The following is a 21,396-nucleotide window of genomic DNA, read 5'->3' as shown; positions in this document are numbered from 1 at the left end:
AATATGAAAAATCAAATGTTAAAGAAAATCAAACAAAAAGAAGATCTCATTAACTTCTTAATTTTTAACATAATCATGTTGAAACATAATTCGTATATTTTCATACTTTTACGTGTCACAAATATATTTTTAATTATTTGTATTAAAAATCAAGTCGTTTACACCAAAACAAAGTTATGCAATTTCTGATCAACTAAGTTTAATGTGACTTTAATTGAACTAATATTATTGTTATAAAGTTCATTGAATCTAATAAAAAATTACGATAGATGATTATTTATTAAAACTTGTTATGTTTGACAATGTTCAGTAAAATTTATAATTAAAAAATATTTTTCTATTTTTTTTTAAATGGATAACACCAAGATCGTAGCTTTGTAATATTTCTATGTACTCCGTATTTTAAAAATAATAAATTAGCCATATTAGTTATTCGATAACCTACTTAATTTTGGAAAAGAGCGGATAAGTACACTAATATAAATATAAATATAAATACAAATACAAATAACATAGATTTTTCACAATTTTAGATATTTTTTTACACTTGTGAGTTGCATAGCATAACTGGTTCTTATCTTGAACTTGTGGAGGAGAGACTTTAACACGCAATAATAAGAAATCAAACCAAACTATCTACTCAAAGCAAGCATTTCAAACATCACTGTTCCCTTGCAGTTCAGCAATGGCGCCGCCGGTGATTTTCTGCCGTGAAATATCTCCGTCGCCGGCCAACTGCACATCCTATTCACCTTTTCTTCAACTGGATACACAGTGTACTTCATCTTTCGCTGCTTCTTGTTTAAGGCTACCTAAGAATTATTCATATGTAGCTAGATGCTCCTTGAAATGGTCTGAGAAGCCATCTATGATGCCTGAAGCATTGCTCACTTCTAGCCCTCAACAACTCTCTACAAACCCTGTTTTTGGTGAAGGCAAAATTGGTGTTTTGTTGCTTAATCTTGGTGGACCTGAAACTCTTGAAGATGTGCAGCCTTTTTTATTCAATCTTTTTGCTGATCCAGTAAGTTAAATTTTGTTTCCCTTTTTGCTGAGATTATTTACCCTTTTGCCATTTAGGTATAGCAAATACAATTTAACCATGTCCAATTCAAAAGGAACTGAAAAGCTTAAGTGTATGCTTGAAATTAGTAGTGATACTAAGAAAAAAAATGCAATTTTGAGTGGAACAATCCTTTTGTAGTTTGGAAATAACACCTCTCACTCTTTGTTTAATGGTTCTTAACTTGGATCGTTTGGTTTGAATAGGATATTATTCGATTGCCAAGATTGTTTCGGTTTTTGCAAAGGCCATTGGCACAATTCATATCTGTTGCTAGAGCACCCAAGAGCAAAGAAGGTTATGCTTCAATTGGTGGTGGTTCTCCTCTACGACGGATAACTGATGCTCAGGCATGAATTTATATGGTTTGATGGAAATTGCTAATTGTTGATTAATTGTTAAGTATTTAAGTAGGAATAAATGAATATGTTGATCCAACTGTGGCTACGAGATGCTTATGATGGTAGATATGTAGATTTTCTTTGTTAAGTGACAGTGTTATACCATAGTGGTGAAATGTTTTGGACCATGCTGAATTCCAGTGCTTAAGAGTGGAAACACTTGCTAAGGTTATTCTTAGTATGACTTTGCCATTTATTTTCAACTGAGAGATTTCTTTTGCTGTGGTTGATTTGTATATGAGCAGTACAATGTTTTTCTGCATTTAATTTCATGGCTCCTCCTCTATTCAATTCTTCCGTTTTTTAATAATATTTGATTTTAGGCTGAAGCCTTGAGAAAAGCTCTGTGGGAAAAGAATGTGCCTGCAAAGGTGTATGTTGGTATGCGCTACTGGCATCCATTCACAGAGGAAGCCATTGAGCGGGTATCTTGTTTCTTTCCTTTTCATTTGTAAACTTCTCTTTTTCCTTTGACTTCTATGGTTGTTTATGTGTTTTGGGTGCATTTAGCTGTTTTCCTGAGTCTCTGCAATCATCTCATTGAGCAAAATAAGTGGTAGCATATTTACACAACACTCTTATCCCTTGAATTTGAAGTATTAGCTTGCTACAAGTTTACGTAACCCCTTTGCCCCATGAGGATTTTCTGTAGAGCTGTGTTTACACTACTGCAGAATCATATCATATTGGGTTTAGATGATAGAAATACGGTAATCAAATTTTTCCAACAACTATATTGTAGGATCTCTAGAATCTATTGGAGTATTATCATTTTAAAGCTAATTAATAAATAAGCATATATTAGTTAGCGAATCACGTCTGAGTGTAATAAACAACAACAAAAAATTGTTGCAATGTTCTTAAGTGGAGTTTATGGTGGTACTTAGAAGTAAGACCAGTTGGGGAAGGATTACTGTGTTATTTGGAAAGCAGTAATGCTAAATAAAGGGGGGGGGGGGGGGGGATAGGAGTCAGAAATCTCAAACTGCAGAATGAGAACTTACTTATGAAGTGGCTATGGAGATGCACTAAAGAGAGGACTCTGTGGAGGAATATAATTGTGACAGAGTTTGGTGGCCTTAATCCATGGTGCTCCAACTTTGTATCTGATCCTTATGGTATGGCGGTGTGGAGAACAATCAGAAACTTTTGGCCACTGGTGGAAACTAATCTTAGCTTTAAGATAGGCATTGAAACAAGAATTTTTTTTGGCATGATGGAATTGATCAATCACCACTTCCAGATCTGTGGAAACACTGAGGCGGGAGTAAGTAAGTGCTGGACAACACAGAGGTGGGACATTTCCTTCAGAAGAATGCTTAATGATTGGGAGGCTGATAGAGTGGCTTCATAGCTTGGAAAGCTAGGAAACAACATTGTCACAACAGAGGCAGATAGGGTGCTGTGGAAACACAACAAAGATGGGAACTTCTCTGTAGGAAGAACATAGAAGCTTTTGTACTAGATCTTGCAAGTATATTTTGTTTCTTACTTTTTCAAAAAACCAGATTTACTAGAATTTAGTATCCAAAGGCAGATAGTTTGTCAGAGGATGATCCCGCCAAATCTTCATCAACATATTTAGATCCTTGTCAAATAGTCATCAGATTTTATGTATCAAAGACTGCATATTTGCATTCCAATGACTATCATATTGAAAATCCAAAATTTTACTTACAACACTTACTGTGAAGGTAACGTTAGATCGAGTTCCAGTTCCAATTGAAAATCCAAAAACTTACTTACAACACTTACTGTGAAGGTAACGTTAGATTGAATTCCAGTTCCAGTGAGATAATTTAACTTGCCTACCAACCTCCTATATGTTTTAGAATCAATAAGGGGTCGTTTGTAGCTGGTTAGAATTATGAAGGTATTAGTAATGTATGTATTCGTTATGCATGTATAAGTTATGTGGGTATTAGCTATTCCATCTCCCCCCCTCCCCCACATTCGATAATACACCGATTTTCTCATAACTTATACATGTATTAGCTATGTCGGTTTCTAAATTGCAAACCAAAGGTTGTATTGATTTTATTCATGAATACTAACTTCCTAACTAGCTACCAAACGTTGTATAACTAATACATAAATTAATACATGGATAATTACCTCTTTACTAGCTGCCAAACCACCCCAAACAGGTTCATCCTGACTTGCTAGAAGTTTATTTGGATCCATGAGAGTATCAATATGCCTGCAATTTATCATTTATGTTTCCTCGAGAATATCATGAGCATACTTACTCTTTGAAGTGGTAGTTACTGATCTAGATTGAGCAACCTCAATACCTATAGTTCGTCAATCAGCGAAGGTCCTTGGTCAGAAACTGCTGAAATTGATGATGCTTCAATTTGATAATTTCTTCTTCATCATTACTTGTATATATCATCAACTTGGACCACTAAAATCATATTCAAATCTGAATCTAAGTGACGTGACCGCTTTAGGCAATAAAGTGATTGCTGTAGCCTACAGACCATGATACTGGACTCTACCTCGAGCAATAAAACCTGCTGGTTGCTCCATATATATACCTCTTCTTCGAGGTCCCCATGAAAAGGCCAATGGCGATAGATAACCAGAGATAATAAGAGAAGGACAAAAGCAATCTCAGCCATGTAAGAGATGATATCACCATAATCAAGTTCAAAAAATAGTCTGTAACCTTTAATAAAAATTCATAACAAGAGTCTTTTAACGAAGTGCTTGTGGAGATGTAATAGTGAAGAGAGTCTTATGGAATGATGTGGTGATGGAGCTAGTATCTGCATATTGGATCTCAGTAACCTAATTTGCTGATAAAGTGTGATTTATAGTGGGAAATTGGAGGGAACTTTCATTTTGGAAGGAAATTGGTTGGGATATGGCCTTCTAAGTGATGTTCCCTTAGGTCTCTTTAGCTTTGCAGGATACCAGATGCTTCTATGAAAAGACTTGGAGCTTACAAGGCTGGAACTTACCTTTTAGGAAAATGCTGAATGACTAGTCAGGAGGTGGATAGGATTACTTTCTTCAAGGTGTTGCACAACTGACACTGAAGATACTACCATATGGAATGGTAATGGCACGAAGTGTTTCATAGTTAAATCAGCATGTAATGCATTAGTTGCTACTGAACAACAAGATACTAGATGGCCTTGGAAGAATAATATTTGGAAAGCCTGTGGTTTGGGCTTGGGACTTCCATGTTGGAGGTCTAAAGTTTGAAACCCCTTGCCAAAAAAGCAAGGGGTTTTCCTTCTAGGTCGAGCTCGTTGCACCTGGCTTCCATAGTGGGGTTATCTCTCATTTGTGATTTGTGAGTTATTGCATAGGAGCGGGGGTTTTACCCTGTGCGCACCAAAAGGGCAGCGACGGCAAATTTCCTTTATCAAAAAAATAATATTCGAAAAGCGTGGGCTCCTTCTAAAGTGAGTTTTTCCTTATCAGTTAGTTAGGAGAGCATGCCTTACTCATGAAAACATGCAACGAAGGGGAATAAGGTGAGGTTTATGATGGTTTTTATGTTAGGAGAATGCTAAAAATAACACGGCAAAATAATTGGTCAACTGCGATAGTTTATCTTGAGTATGTTTGGCTTGAAATAGGTCATGCCAGAGTCCACTATTGATATGTTGAAGGGCTGGAACAAAGCGTAAGATGGTACAAGGCAAAGGAGTGGGTAAAATCTATCCCATTGTATGAAAGAAAAAATAAATTGTTTTGGCTTCCTATACCTAAACCTAACTTGTTTGGACTAAGGAGTAGTTGTTGTTTTGGAGATATAAATAGATCTACACAAAGACTTAGGCAGATTTGTGTAATTCTTTGGTGGAAGATAAGATGTGGGAAGCGAGGTTCAGATGGTTCGGTCATGTGATAAGGACATGCTTGGATTCCTCAGTGGAGGTGTTGAGAGGTTGCCTATGGATAGATCCAGGAGAGATAGAGATAGATTGAACAATTATTGGGGATAGGTAGGGCAAAATGCAGTTGCAACTTACCCAAGGACATGACCTTAGATGGGAAGGGATGAGGACGCGAATGAGGGTAGATGGTTAGTAAGTTGGAGTGCGTCAATGCTAGTCGGGAGGAGTGCATTTTATTGTTTCGGTTACTAGTTATGGTGCTACACTTGTAGTCTCTTGTTCTTCAATTTTAGTTGTTATTTGTTATTTCGTGTAGTTCAATTGCAATTTTATTTTGCTTTAGTATTGTTTGGCTACTATGTGTTGTTTTGGTTCTATCTATTGTCTGTTGTACTCTCATTACATCTTTTCCTACTATGTTTTTGGCTTGAGCCGAGGGTCTATTAGAAACAACCTTTGTACCTCACTTCTAAGGTAAGGTCAGCGTACACTCTACCTTCTTTGACCCCACTTTGTTATGATAAACTGGATATGTTGTTGTTGTATAATATAGGCAGAATGATCTAGGAGACCCTTGTACTTGGCTTCGATTGTCAGTTGAGCCCTTATACTCACGATTTTGTTAACTGAATCCTTAAACTCACTAGAACACACTATTTTAAACCCTTTGACCTTGACCCATCCAATGTGGCAACTTGATGGTTGAGCTGGACCAAATGCATTAATTTCAGGAGTTTAATACGCGTACACAAACAATTTTGGACTAAAAATTAATTAAAATAAAACAAAAATTAAAAATCTGACACCTATCTCTCTTTTTTCCCCCACTCACCCCTCGTTTCTTTACCCCCACTCTTTGTTCTTCCTCTATTTTTACCACCAAGGCTTGAAGAAAATATTTGAGAAAAACAATCAAAAGCTTCTATGGTTAGCAACTATTTGAACAAAGAAAAACAATTTCATTTCTCTTTCATCATTTTGACACAGTATAATAAATTATTTTGACAAAAATCTCAACATTCAATATAATCAATTATTTTGGCACATTATTAACATCAAATTGAGAATACTCAAAAGCCAAATTAAAGTGAAAATAAGAGAAACTAATAAGAAAAATCAACCCCTATCAATCAACGAAGAATGTTATGAACAATCAACCCCTATCAATCAACGAAGAATGTTATGAACATCGAAGAACACCATAATTATTTTTTAATAGGTTTTTTTATCAGTGAGATTTTCAGTTATTTTTCTGTTATTATTAATTTGAAACATTTTAAATATCTCTTGTTTGCTTCATCGGTTCTTCTTGTAGTTTTGAATGGAGTAGAGAAAATAAAAATGAAAATGGGAAAGGATAAAAGGATCTGAAGAAGGAGGGAGGGTGATCTGTTGAAGAAGAAGAGTGGTGTGTGTGTGTTGGGGTGGTGGGGTCTGAGGAAGATGAATAAGGGAACTGTATTTGATTTTTCTTAAGTTACTTTCTTATGTGGCATTGTAAAATGACATAGAATCCCATGTGTATTTGTTTGTATCACACACACATTTATCGGATGCAAAAAGGGTTTAAAAGATTGAGTTTCATTAGGTTTAAGTGTCCGGTTGACAAAACCATGAGTACAAGTGTCTAGGTGACAATCTGATCCAAGTATAAGAGTCTCTCAGGTCATTCTGCCTTTAATATAGTCTCTCCCTATTTCCAGTTTTTTCTTGAAGCACATTTGAGTTACTTAGGATAGAGTGGAAGTTGAGCTATTGGTTTTCATACCCTTTTCCCTTTTCTGTTCATTTTGCAGATTAAAAGGGATGGAATCACAAAGCTTGTTGTTCTCCCTCTTTATCCACAGTTTTCAATATCTACGAGTGGTTCAAGCCTTCGCCTATTAGAGAGTATATTTAGGTAATAAACATACCCTATGTTCCTGTTCAGAAAATACATTCCATTTTCGATTGTCAAACTGATATATGGAGCAATGAGTATTAACATCAGGGAGGATGAGTATCTTGTTAACATGCAACACACAGTAATACCCTCATGGTATCAACGGGAAGGATATATCAAAGCCATGGCAGATTTGATGGAAAAAGAGTTGAACATGTTTGAACGTCCGGAGGAGGTAGTATTGTCTCTATTCTTGGATGTCTCATGCTATACTTACCTCGTGAAAAGTTCTTTTTCCTAATAAGGTCTCATCTTCCTGATAGTATTATACTTGAGGCACATAAAGTAGTTGTGCATTTTTATTTTTGTTTTCATTACTTAAACTAGAAAATTCTCGCAAAAGTATATGCCTTCTCAGTTTTGCTTTCTTCTGTAATAAATGCTGTAAGATTTTTTTTTTTAATAAAGATAAATGCTTAAAGATTTAATTTTACCAGTTTCAAAAAAGTAAATGAGAAAAGATTCTTGTCATGAATATTGTGATACTCTTGATTTAGTGTATTATTGTCCATCAAGTCTTATGCTTGGAGACCTTCTCTGGAAACTCTATCGAGTTGGTTAGGGTAGAAATACAGAGCCATGGAAAGATCTCTGTACAGTAGAAGATATTAAGGATCAAAAACAAAGGAAAACTACAGCACTCTGGAGCAAAGATTTCTTTTATTCAGATCTGACACTGTTCTGTTCCTGCCTCTACTCCTCTACATTTCATATTTATGAAAAATTTTCAGATATTTTATAATGAAAATAAAAGCAGGGTCTTCCCAAGAAGTAGAAAAATCTCTCTAATTTGTCTCCTGCATTAACTAGCTTCATATACACAGGTGATGATATTCTTCAGTGCTCATGGTGTACCACTTGCATATGTAGAGGAAGCAGGTGATCCATACAAGGCTGAGATGGAGGAATGTGTGGACTTAATAATGGAAGAACTTGAGAAGAGAAGGGTACATAATGCATATACTTTGGCATATCAGGTACCTTTGCAGATCTATTAGCATACTTACATTTTACAAATGATTATATTTAAACACACTTGCACAGGTAACATTGTCTATCTTATGCATTAAAACATTCTTGTAATGAAGATGAAGACTCTGGCTTCTTGCACATTTTGTATTTGGGCTCATCTTTATGATCATTTATAAGAAAGGTCAAGAGTTCAGTTGGTGTTCAGTTGAGTGCACATGGACAGCACTTACTATTTCGTGCCTTCGGCTTACAAAGCATTTCCTTGTTCTTAGACATAACTTTTAGGTAGAAATGTGTCAATTTTGATATGTATGACATTAGACATATCCATGAGGAGCAAATGAACTCGGCATGAAGGTATGGTAGACACAAGGCAATGAATACAACTACTAAGAAACATATTAACATAAAAGATTTATTACATAGACTACTCATTGTATAATATGGAATAGGAAATCAATAAGCTCAAGGGGGAATGTATCGAAAGAAAGATCATGTCATGAAAAGGGTGAACGGGCGGGCCACAAAGACCGACTACTCAGATAAGACCTTAATCTACAAGAAAACGATAATAGGAAGCTAAAATTATTCAAGGCTAATAGTATAGTTTGACATGCCCCCAAGACCTAGCTTGAGTGACAAAAGGTGGAGGATTTGTGGTTTAGGTCGCAGGTTCAAGCCCCACTCCATGCAAAGCAAAGCTCAGTATTTAAGTGGAGAAGGGTAGAGGGGCGGGCCCATTATCCACGTAGTTTAGATGGCTGTGTTTGGTCCAAAGGGCGGGTCAACACGGATTTCTCAGTTATAAAAATGAAATAAAAAATAGTATAATTTGACATGAAAGAATTTTCACATAGAGTACTCAATAGTATAATTTGGAACATGAAATCCATAAGCTCATGAACAAGGGGAAAATACCGAAAGAAAGATCATAAGATCATGTCATGACAAGGAAAAGAGGGTCTTAGCTTTAATTCCTCAATTTCAACCTTAAGTGTACCACAAAGTCTAACTACTCTGATAAGACCTTAATCTACAAGAAAACAATCATAAAAAGATTAAATTAGTAAAGAGATTCAAGACAAAGCCACTTAAGCAATTTATCGCACATACGGTGAGCTAAAACTCTAAAATCCTTTTTCATTGGCATATCCACAACCAACCTTCTCCTTGCAAACTGTAAAATTAGGTCTTGCAATCTTGAACCTAACTCACCCCCTAAAAGCTAGCTCAAAACGAAGAGGATTGTCTTAGCTTTATAAGGAGACCACCAATGTGATACTTCTTCATACTTCAACACCTCACCTCACGCCTAGGGCTGGACATCTTGTGCGGAAAATTTTAATTTGAGGGCTCAACATTGGGTGAAATGGGTCCTGCTTTTGCTCTGATACCATGTAAAATTAGGTCTTGGGCCTATAGAATACCCCAAAAGATAGCTCAAAGGAAAGAGGATTGCGAAGCCTTATAAGTAGACCAACCATCTCATTAACCCTCGATGTAAGACTTTTTCATTCTTCAACACAACAATAACACAACAACCCTCTTACGAGGTCGTCCACACCCCTCTAGGCAGCAGCATATCAAGAACTCTCTACCATAACAAGCCCCATCTTCTCACAAAATTATCCAAAACCCAAGCTCATGGCTTTCGATCACCATCCCATGAGTCCCTTCCCTGAAACATTCATGTTACATCAATAATAGTCCATGCATGAGCTTAGGAGAAGATTCTTACCTTGAATGATGAAGAAAAACCAAAAATCTCCGCTTTAGCCCTAGATGATAACACCCTCCAAAATTTGAAGAGGAAGAGGTGTTAAGAGTTGCGTAATCATTGAAGAAACACTCATGAAAGACCGTGGGGATTAGGGGAGTGGAGCTGAGAGAATCTATTTCAAGTCAAGGTCGAAGTGAGAAAATGAAGTAAACCCTCAGAGTTTGGTGTATTTAATGAAGTTGATAGATGGCCACATATGGTCGTAGGTGGGCACCTAAATGTTTCTGAGGCTACCTCAAACTTTAATCCACATATAGTTCCTACGGCAACCTATGCCCGTAGGCCCCTACATGTTATCCACTAATATCACTTTTGTAAAACGTACATAACTTCTTGTACATAGCTCTGATTGACGAACTATTTAATTCATTGGAAACTAGATTCAGTGATCTTTTAACTATGGTAGGAAATTCATCATATAAATCTTTATACATGGGAGATATGCTTGCTAGAAGTTACACCTTGTGCAAGCTTAAAACTTAATTTGTGGAGAAGTTTTCAAGCCGACTTTGTGCTAGAGTTTCCGTTAGACTTTAATTCACATCCTTAACACCGCATACTTAAACATTGCCTTTTAGACATGTAAAACCAAATTCTCCAGGTTGGGGTCCAATTACATACGTCGAACCATTTAAACCTTAGACCAAAAGTACGGGGCGTTACAGAAATGATATGTATAATAGTATCATGCATGACATGCATTGTTGGCAAAACTATCTCCATATCACCTCTTCAATCTATAAGGTTGATAAGACAATTAGATTATATGGTGAACTTGAGAATAACATATTAAGCACTCCATGTTAGTATGTAAAGGAGTACGTGCGTAACTATTAGTATGAACATGAAGAAGCTTTTTTCCTTTGTACACACTTTTTCCGCAACAATAGTTGAGGGGACTAATTGCTACTTTCTATTGAAGTATCATGTTGTACCATATGAACTTTCTAAGTTGCATTACAAATATAATTAGCTAATATGGAGTGTGAGACACGAGTACTGAACACTTTCATGTTATAAGCATAACACCTCTATGTATGAGAAGGTAATGTGGCCCTTTATTGGTGTCAATTTTATGAACTTAGAGGGTGCTACATTCAATGTCGTATTATGTGTTTCCATCGGCACAAACATGATATTTGGTGCTTATTATTATTTGTTTAATACATTTCTAAGGAAAGGTGATTCATATTTATGATGTTGTCAAGTGATACACTATTGGACGAGAAAAATAGATGAGGCTTGGATGCTCATTTGCTAGCACATAACATATAGCTTTTGTAACATTGATTCTCCAATTTGCTTGGGTGATAGAGTATGTGGTCAAGTGATTTTGATTCCATCTGGCATTGATAAGTTATTTGGATGCAAAAAACAAGTTATTTTCTTGAGCTCTCAAAGTTCAAATCTCAGTACAGGCAAAAACACTAGGTGATTTCTTTCCATCTACCTAAGTGTTGGTGGACAGTGTTAACCGGTACATGTGTTGGTGGAAGGTAGCAGGTTGTGATGGAGTACTCGAGAGTGCGCGCAAGCTGTACGGACACCACTGTCATAAAAATAAAAGTTATTTTCTTGGATCGACTTCAAAACAAGTATTTACCGGTGGCATTTCGGATACATGACTTACTGAACTGATGTGCTTTACTGTAATTCTGTATGCATATGGATGCAGCTTTTCTCACTTAAGAGCATCATGATTGAGTTTTGTAAATGCTTTTACTCAGCCATTCCATGAAGTTATTTTGCTCTGATGCAGAGTAGGGTTGGACCTGTTGAATGGCTTAAACCATATACTGATGAGACAATAATTGAGCTTGGGAAAAAAGGGGTAAAGAGTCTTCTTGCCGTGCCAATAAGGTAAGCAAATTTGGCTGTTTAAGCAGTACAAATGATGATGCCTAGTTTGTTCGACTTTTGTTTTAGTTATTTGTATTCTCTAATTTTTATATGTTATCACAGTTTTGTAAGTGAGCATATTGAGACATTAGAGGAAATTGATGTTGAATACAAGGAGCTAGCATTGGAGTCTGGAATACAGAACTGGGCACGTGTTCCTGCCCTAGGTGTTGAACCCACTTTCATTTCAGATTTGGCAGATGCAGTGATTGAAAGTCTTCCATATGTTGGAGCAATGGCAGTCTCAAATCTTGAAGCTCGCCAGGTGCTTTTTAACTCCACTATGATTAAGAAATTATTAAATTTTTTGTTAAGTAGATGGTACCAATGACCTGAAATAGAGAAGCTTGCAAATGTTTAATTGAAGGGATTATCTGACAAAGGCACTAAGCACTGCAACTTAGATGGATGGTATGTGAAAAGGCTGGTGATAGATGTTTGAAATCAAACCTTGTGTTGGAAAAATAAAAGGTTTTTAAGATTTGTTTGATTCATGAAATTTTTATATAAATTGGCTCATGGTTAGCTTATTAGCTAGTTCATGTACTAGGAAAAAAGAGTAGATTATATGTCACGACCCAAATGGCTTTGGGTCGTGAGTGACACTCATACAAACCCTCCGGCGGGAGAACCATCTAACCTGAACCTTAACCAAATTCATCAACCATCCAAGACAGAATTATAACTAAATCCAACTAAAATATAATATTTTGAAAACCAATAACTTAATTAAGTGCGGAAAAAAATCAACTACTAAAATTCCAAGACCCAAAAGTCATCATACAAGAACTTCTAAACAAAACTAAACCTAACATAAGTATCCAAAAACTAAATAAAAGATAAGATTGTCTCATTGTTGGGAAGATTCTAAAACTACTGTGATGGTCCACGACAACCTGAAAATGGAGCGCTCGCCCTTGGATCGAAAACTACTTGCACTCGCCAGAAATGGGGTCTCGAATGAGCCTCTAGAACACATTCTTCACTCAACAAAAGAAGATTACGGGGAGGTATTAGTCAATACAAACCACTATGTATTTGGACATAATATGCCGACTCAATTTTGGAAGCATGCAACGCATGAGTCAAACAACAAGTAGACCTGGCATTCAACACATAACAAGTAATTTCAAGACCCAACAAGTACCATAACAGGAGGTTATGCGTATCAGATAAACAATCCCAATCATCAAGGAATAAAGAATCAATGATTTCAGTTTACGTGGGTATATGCCCACTCCATCTTACAACAATAATTTCATTTAAACTCATTATCAGTACAATACACAAATAAACTCACACATCAAATGCTAAGGTGTATACATATGCTAAGGGTCTAATTTATGCCCATCTAGCCGTGACCTACAGGTCGTGGTGGCAAATGGGCGAGATGGGTCAAATTTGAGCGGGTTGAAAATGGGCCAATATAAAGTGGGTAACAATTCAACCCGCCCATATTTCATATAGGTTAAAATGGGTTGGGTAAAATGCATGTAGACCCATGTTTACCCATATTTTCACAAAGTAAATAAGTAATATAAAGAAAATATTTTAGTCCTTTCTTTAAATGAAAAATGTTGAAAATACTTTATTTACTTCTACTGTATCATAAAACTAAACTTGACATATGATGCGGGACCAGACTTCCAAATCAAGACCCGACCTCCGAAACGCGACCTAGGATCTATCTTTCGAATCTAGTCTCGACTAATCTCTCGACTTAGGACCTTACTTTCGACCCGAAATCCAACATTGACATTCAAATTTGGATTCCACCCTGATACCTGAATTAACATATAATCTCGATACTCAATCTGGGACTCGACTTCCAAATTAGGATTCGACCTTGACACTTGATACTTTATTTAGTTTTCTTGTATCAAAATTAAAGTCTAGTATTTTGATGAATTCTCATCTCACTAGCCATGTTTACGATTTCGTTCTCCCTAAATTTGTTAGGGTGGTGTCTATCGCATCAAGTTGAGCGGCAATCATTGTGAGTGCCAAAGTTGTTGTCACTATGAGAAAGAAAGAGTTTGAGAGAGCTCAGCTTGGCTATTCCCTCAAGCTATTTGGTTTAAATAGCTATGTTTAGACTGATTTTGTTGTATGGGATTGAGTGTTGGTCAGTCAAGAAATCCCATGTCCATAAAATGCATGTTGCACATATGAGGATGTTAAGGTGGATGTGTGGTCATACTAGGAGTGATAAGATTAGAAATGAGAATATTTGGAATAAAGTGGGTGTGGCCTCCGTGGTTGACAAGATGAGGAAAGTGAGACCGAGATGGTTTGGACATGTGAAGAGGAGATGCATAGGTGCACCAATGAGAAGTTGTGAGAGGTTGGTTATACAGGGTACGAGGAGAGATAGAGGCAAATCGAAGGAGTACTGGAGAGAGGTGATAGGACAGGATATGGCGCAACTTTAGGTTGTCGAGGACATGACCCTAGATAGGAGGGTTTGGAGGACTCTTATTAGGATATAAGCATAGCAGTTAATGTGGTGTTGTCTTGCTTAGGGTGGCTAGTGTTTGCAGAGGCACTACTTGTAATATTATAGATCTTGTTTTGTATTTTAATCATTGTTTATTGTTGTTTGTTAATAATAATCTACCCTAGTATGTTGTTTATGACCTTTCGATTATCACATGATTTTATTGTTGTTTTTGCTACTTCTCTCTGTTTCTTGTTTCAATTTCTCTTCATTGTCTTATTCTTTGTATTGAGATCTGTTGCACTTGAGTCGAGGGTCTTTTGGAAATTTCTACCTCCATGGGGTAAGTGTTAATGTCTTCATTACATTCTACCCTCCCCAAAGCTTACTTGTTCATGTGTATGTTATTGTTGTTGTAAATTAAGCTACTTACTATATTTACATATATGCTAGAATTTTCAGTGAGATTCTAATAGTCTCTTCAAGTGGTAGAAATATCATAAGAAAAATATCAAAGAAATAAATATCTCTCACTTTGGCTTTTTCCCTCTATTGATCTCATCCTCTCTTGCCTTTTTCACTCGAATTATTATTTTTTGTTGGTTCCTTTAGGATTTATTTAAATCCTATTATTAACAATCCTTAAGAGGTAAGATGTTGAAATAAGTTAATTTTTATCAACTTCTTGACAAATTGAGTTTGATGAAGACAAGAAAAGATCAATTTGTGTAAAAGGAACTCTGAAGTTTCTCTCTTCTTAGTTTTCCTTGGTGGTGTTGGAAACATAGAAAAACAATAAATCCAATGTTTCTTAGTATAACTTGATTTTCAAACACTTGAATTTTTGTTAGGCAGCTTACCTTTTAAGCTATTAATAAACAATTTAGGTTTTTAGGGAGAAAATGCACAAAAACACCCTCAAACTTTTTCGGGATTTACAGCAACACAATTAATTCTATGCAGGGTTCCTATTGCCCCTTGAACTATTTTAAAGTGGAATAAACATCACTCATGAATAACCAGAATATACCTGATGATACTCGACATGCACCTTTATTTTCATTTCATCACTTAACCCCTTTTCTCTTCTTTTTCTTTTATCATTAAGAGATTTTATAGCTGATGTTTAACCCCTTTCTTTGTTTCTGTTATCCTTACTTCTCATCCTTACCATTCTTTTATTTATTCTTTATTGTTTTGCTTTGACCTTCTTCCTCTACATACTTTTTTTCTTCTTTTCGGTTTTCTTTCAGTGATAGCAAAGATTATCTCTTTTTAGTTTCTTAAAACTAAATCCAATTTTCTAAAATAATTTATTTGGGTTCGATCTCTTTTACACAAAAAAATAAAATAAAAATTCTTGGCCTATTATGAAAAAGAGTCCCAAAAATTTGATTCTTTATACTCCCTCTGTTTAAAAATAATGACCACCTTTCCTTTTTAGTCTGTTTAAAAAAGAATGACCTCTTTCCTTTTTTCGTAACATTTTAATTTCAGCTTTCCACGTGGCATGCTTAAGACCACAAGATTAGAGTGCAATTTAGTACATTTGACATAACTTTAATTTAGAACCACAAGATTCAAAAGTCTTCTTTATTTTCTAAAATTTTGTGCCAAATCAAACTAGACCACTCTTTTTGAAACAGAGGGAGTGTTAGTTTAGCAAATTGGTTTTTGTTTTTTCTGTTCTTGGACATGAAATCTATGATGCAACTTTGTACATATAAATCTAAGGTTTCTGGATTACTTATTTCATAAGGAGTTATTGGGTTTCTTTCATAAACTATAATAATGGTTCTGATTCACTGGTGGAGGAGGGAAGACGTTTGGACTTCGGAGTGGGATGGTGATAGCACTGGTTATGGTGGAGAAGGTAAGGCGATAAGGAGGGCATCAGCGCAGGAAAGGTTGCAGATCTTTCTAAAAATATTGAAGGCGGTCCTTTTAAAATATGTTGTTTTTTGGACACATGGTGTAAAAAGGTTCTACTTTGAGCTGCTATTTGTTTTTGCACATGTTTGATCGATGCGCTTACACTACTTGTGCCACAAAGTTTAGGTTGATGTTTATTCTGCTTTAAAATTGTTCCAAGGGGTAACAGGACTCTCGCTAAGATTAAGTGTGTTACTACAATTCGAGACAAGATTGAGGGTGTTTTTATGTATTATCTCCTTTTTTTGCCTTGTAAACCACTTTGTTATCACTTGATAAGAATTGGGTTACTTGAAAGAAAAATAAGAAAAAAAATGCTGAAGCGAAAATAGTAAGATTAAACACAATAATTTAAGATATGCAAAATTTAAGAATAAAATTTCCAAATTTTAATATTAAGTGCTAACAGTCCTAATTGATCTTAGTAATAAAAAATTAGTGCATCAAAGCTAGTTATGATACTAGTAGAGTCAAAGCTAAGATGGCATAGTGATCTAGATCCTATTTTGAAGAATTAGAGACAATAATTAGTATCAAGCAAATTACCTTCATTTACTTTACTACCAAAGATATCAAGTTAAAAATAAATATTACCTCCTAAAGAATCGTTCTTGTAATGTTGTAAGATAAATTTCAAGAAGCCAATACACAAAGATGTAAAGAAAACAAATCCATCAATCATGTTAATCAATAGTGTTGTTTGAAATATTTTTTGTTGAAATTGATTTTAGTTACAACATTAAGTTGCTGATGTTTAGGATAATTTGAATTTTAAATTTTTATTAGGTTGTTTCAGTTTGTTGAGATATTTTAAGGTTTTTGAATTTTGAATAATGCAATTTTTTTGTAGTAAGTTGGATATTTAAAGCCCTCCATTGCTTAAGAAAAATATTGAGAGACATTTTCGATTAATAATTTCAATCCTTTTTGCTGACCATCTTTTAAGAAAACCAACAAAAATCCAGCCCTACATATAGGGGAAACATATCCAATATATCATGGGATTTGAATCCTTCTATGGAAATTATAAAGATTCAAACTTACCTAGGAAATTTTAAACGAGGAATTAGGAAAACAAGTAAAGTAATATCACACTTCTTCCCGATACAGCTTACAAAAAAAGGGAATAACTTACTTAGTTTTTGGCTCCAAAATTTCACGTGAACTTGGCACATAAACTACCCATGTTGGTCGTGAAAATCATCTTTTTTGGCAGAATTTTAGCTCGTTTATTGGGCATTTTCAACTCCTTTCTTGGGCTACATGTGGGCCCCTCCTCTTGGACTCCATGTGGCCTGAATCTTCCTCGTCTTAGATTTGGACTTGGACTATGAAATTGGCATATCACTTAATCCACTCTTTGCCATTACTCTTGGGCTTTTCTTCCACGACAAGCACTTTCTGATCTGATCTCCCGTTGAAGTCACCAACCTTGTCGTGCATCTTCTTAACTTCGCAAGTTCTATCTAAATCCTTTAACGGAAGCATGTCACCATTGATGCTATCAGAGGATCTTCTGAGATTTTTTGAACAAGTTTGAAGATGGATTTGAGTTTGAGTTAGCTCGTTTCCGACGGCAATTTTAGATGGGCTCTTCCCATTTCTAGACGTGCCAGAGATTTCAAGACAGGTTTAGACATGTGTACCTTCTGTTTATATGACCTTCTGGCATTTGGTCATCATTGCCGAAAGTATAACTTCTTTGATACACTTCATCATTCATAAAGATTTCATATGAATACCATTTGACAAGGACGGGTTAATCCAACTCTGTTGAGCAGAATCTACATTTCTCTAAGGCCTTATTGCGTAAATGATCACTTGTTTGACAATTTCTTTTTTTTCAGTCTGAGCAAAGTATAATTCATTTCTCATAATTTTTTCTTCTTGTGCGAGGTATGATTGATTTTCCGACTGTTAGAATCTACCTGTCCGAGGCTTATTGGATAGATTGTCCCTAATTTTACAATTCCATTTCTTCCGCTCCGAAGAGTTTTTAATTTATTCTCATTATGAGATATGACAATTTTTTCTGCTAGACCAAATATGATTGATTTTGAACTATAATAAATAATAATAGTAGGATTTATGCTTGTGGGATGGGGGGCTGATGTTTACTTGTGATTCATTAGTTTATTTGTTTTAGTTGATCTGCACAAGTGAGGCTTAGTTCTCATGGTTTGTCCTACTTGTCTAGCACATTAGTTCCACTATGATATATTCAACCAGATCCTTGGCACTTCTATGTGCCAAGTGAAGAATTTGAACAACCTACTCACCGTAGGAGGTTGATCAACTAACACATACCCTTGACTTGTTGGGACATTGGTGTGTTCTCAGCCATGCTCAAATGTTTTGTAAGACTTGATCCAGTCTCTTAGTCGATTTGCATACTTTCAGGTTCTTCCATCTACTGCAGAAAACATGGCACCTGGGTTTTATTATGCAACTGCCAAAAGTGATTGAAATAAAGGGCACTCCCTCCTTGTTTTATTTGTATGTGGATAACTGGTTGAATAATGTTATCGAAGTTTGAACAAAAAAGTTCAATGCTGTTTTCAAAGACGATTGGTGAAATGAACCTAATATATGCTGAGTTCTTTATTTGCAGTCATTGGTCCCTCTTGGCAGCGTGGAAGAGTTATTGGCAGCATATGATTCACAGCGCAGGGAGCTTCCACCTCCTGTAACAGTCTGGGAATGGGGTTGGACAAGAAGTGCTGAAACGTGGAATGGAAGAGCAGCTATGTTGGCAGTTCTTGTGCTGCTGGTGCTAGAAGTAACAACTGGAGAAGGCTTCCTGCACCAGTGGGGCATATTGCCCTTATTCCGTTAGCCCCTTACACCGTACTCTCTCCCTGCTCATCCTATTTGAGAAGGAAACTTCTTCCCTCCCGTCCTTGCTGTCTCTCTTTCACATGCATTATACAAATACACACATAAAGGTGACTGGCTGCTGAGATGTTGAAAAATGACTGAAATAGGGAATGAATTAAGAAGTTGTACATTGTCTTTCACTTAGGATGAGCGCCCACTCTTTGTGCTACCATATACTTCTTTAATCTATGTAGCAAAACAGCCTCCATTTCATTCATTGCCTCAGTCCAAGTGAGCAGGTTTTGTGAGACGTACAGTAAATTGAACTGAAAATAGAGAAGGGTGAGAAAGATCAAGAAGAGGAGAAACAAAAGAGCTAACTCACCTTCGAAGGTTTATCATACTTGTATAACTTTTGGCATCAATACCCAACCTGTAAATTTTCTTCTGTTGCTCCAATTTTCTGTAACATTTCTATGTATTAAATCATTGGCATACAGTGTTAAGATTGGAACAATACCGTGGCAGATGTCTACAATAATGTTGTATTTGCATAATGTAGATGCTGAAAGTGTGAAACAACTGGAGAGTAACTTTCAACAATGTAAAAGAAGACTAAGATGCTGCTGGATTTATGTAATGTCCGTAGTTGCACTACCTCTTACATGACTAGGCCCAACAAACGGAGAAACTCAAGTGATGAGTGTTTCCTGTTTGTTTAGGGTATCTCAAGGAAAACTTGCATAATTTTAATGTTAGTTTATCGGTTTGCTGTATTAGTTTACTCCAGAGTTAATTGACATATCTAGTAGAGTTTTTGGCTGAAATCATCCCTCTACTATGACTCAAATTTAATTTACATTCTAATATTATCTAAGTGACCAAAAAATATTCTTATACTATCCAAGAAATAACAAGAATCATTCTTCGTTCTATTTTTTTTTTTTGAAGAAACTGATTGAATAAAAAAAGTAAAAATGATAAGTTCGGTTATGTCTTAGTCAGGATGAGAAGATTAAAGTTATCTAAAAAGAATAAGGAGATGATAGAAAATTAATCTTTCCCTTTTAGAACTTAATTTTTGTCTGTTAGTTTGTTTTTTGCATCATTAAGTAAATTGATTTGCAATAATACACAAGTCTTGAAAATATTTATACAGTAGGTGCCGATGATTAGAAAGATTATGCAAAAAAAAACCATTTTAAAAATATTACGCTCAACTATTAAGAACTTTTCTATTATAAAATATTTAGTTCGTATGTACATTATATACATGCAATGTACACATGCTAGAAATCTAGTGAGATTACATAGATGTTTAGTTATGAAAATAAAAAAAATAAGTACTTTATTTGAAATTTTTGAAGTTGAGGTTGTATGGGTAAAAAACTAAATATATAATTTAAGTACCTAAATTACTCCTCCATAACAATAGTTTCCCTTTACCCTAATACAGCAGTAGAATTTTCACAAAACCCAAATAACCTCAAAAAAGAAAAAGAAAAAGAAAATCTTACTATAACGTATCAATAATTAATAAAGAAGATTTTTATTCCCTAAATTTCTCCCAGTTACTCAACTTCCACAAATCTCACAATCATTAATATTAAATATAATGGTTCTCTTATAACACTAATACCATGTAAGCTAATCAAAAGCAAAATAAGTTTCTATTCTGATAAATTTCAATGGTGGAAAGTAACAACTTATCAGTTTTGACTATACTTTTTACAAAAAAATATTTAGAATTTGAACATATTTTGACTGCATATGATTTAAACTTCAATTTCTAAGAATTAAAAAAATCATCCAACTTGACTAGCTTAATCATGTGTACATATGTTCATTCGACTCGATACATTTTTCTTTTGTTAATGGCCTGAGTTTCTTTTTTTTAAAAAAAAAAATAGATAGAAGAATGAATCTTATAACTTTTTGGATAGTGTAAGAACATTTTTTGTCCACTTACATAGCAGAAGGTTATATTTAAAATTTTAAGTCATACTTCAAGGATGATAAAAAGGTTTCTCCAAGTCAAGTCGATTCCATGAAAAGTTTATAGACAGTGCTTGCGGATAACATTCAACCATACTTGTAAATTCAAGATTGGCAATATGCTCAACAGTGCCTTTGCCTATTTTTTCAAGTTTTTTGGCTTTTTTTTGAGCTCTTTTATCTCCATCCTTTTGCTCTTATAGTTGAAATACAAACATGTTTTGACCATAAAAGGATATAAATAGGCATTGAGGGCACTACTTTGGTGAACTAGAAGTCTAAAATGAGTCCAAAATCTTCAACT

The 21,396-nt window shown here is 35.3% G+C and overlaps 1 protein-coding gene across 1 annotated transcript; it reads left to right on the top strand.

The window, feature by feature from the left end:
• The first annotated feature begins 514 nt into the window (after positions 1 to 514).
• On the top strand, positions 515 to 19,754 carry LOC101247019 (ferrochelatase-2, chloroplastic). Its single transcript, XM_010322770.4, is given in 13 exon segments — positions 515 to 1,024; positions 1,270 to 1,413; positions 1,788 to 1,889; positions 7,115 to 7,218; positions 7,309 to 7,435; positions 8,085 to 8,237; positions 11,772 to 11,872; positions 11,975 to 12,176; positions 18,892 to 19,009; positions 19,012 to 19,103; positions 19,106 to 19,162; positions 19,164 to 19,216; positions 19,218 to 19,754. Coding segments are annotated over 13 exon segments (1,623 nt in total). The 5' UTR covers positions 515 to 685; the 3' UTR covers positions 19,249 to 19,754.
• Positions 19,755 to 21,396: the final 1,642 nt, after the last annotated feature.

Source organism: Solanum lycopersicum, chromosome 5 (assembly GCF_036512215.1).
Source record: "Solanum lycopersicum chromosome 5, SLM_r2.1".
Classification (NCBI taxonomy): Eukaryota; Viridiplantae; Streptophyta; class Magnoliopsida; order Solanales; family Solanaceae; genus Solanum; species Solanum lycopersicum.
Note: the sequence above shows the minus strand (reverse complement) of the source record. Positions and strands in the feature narration are given on the sequence as shown.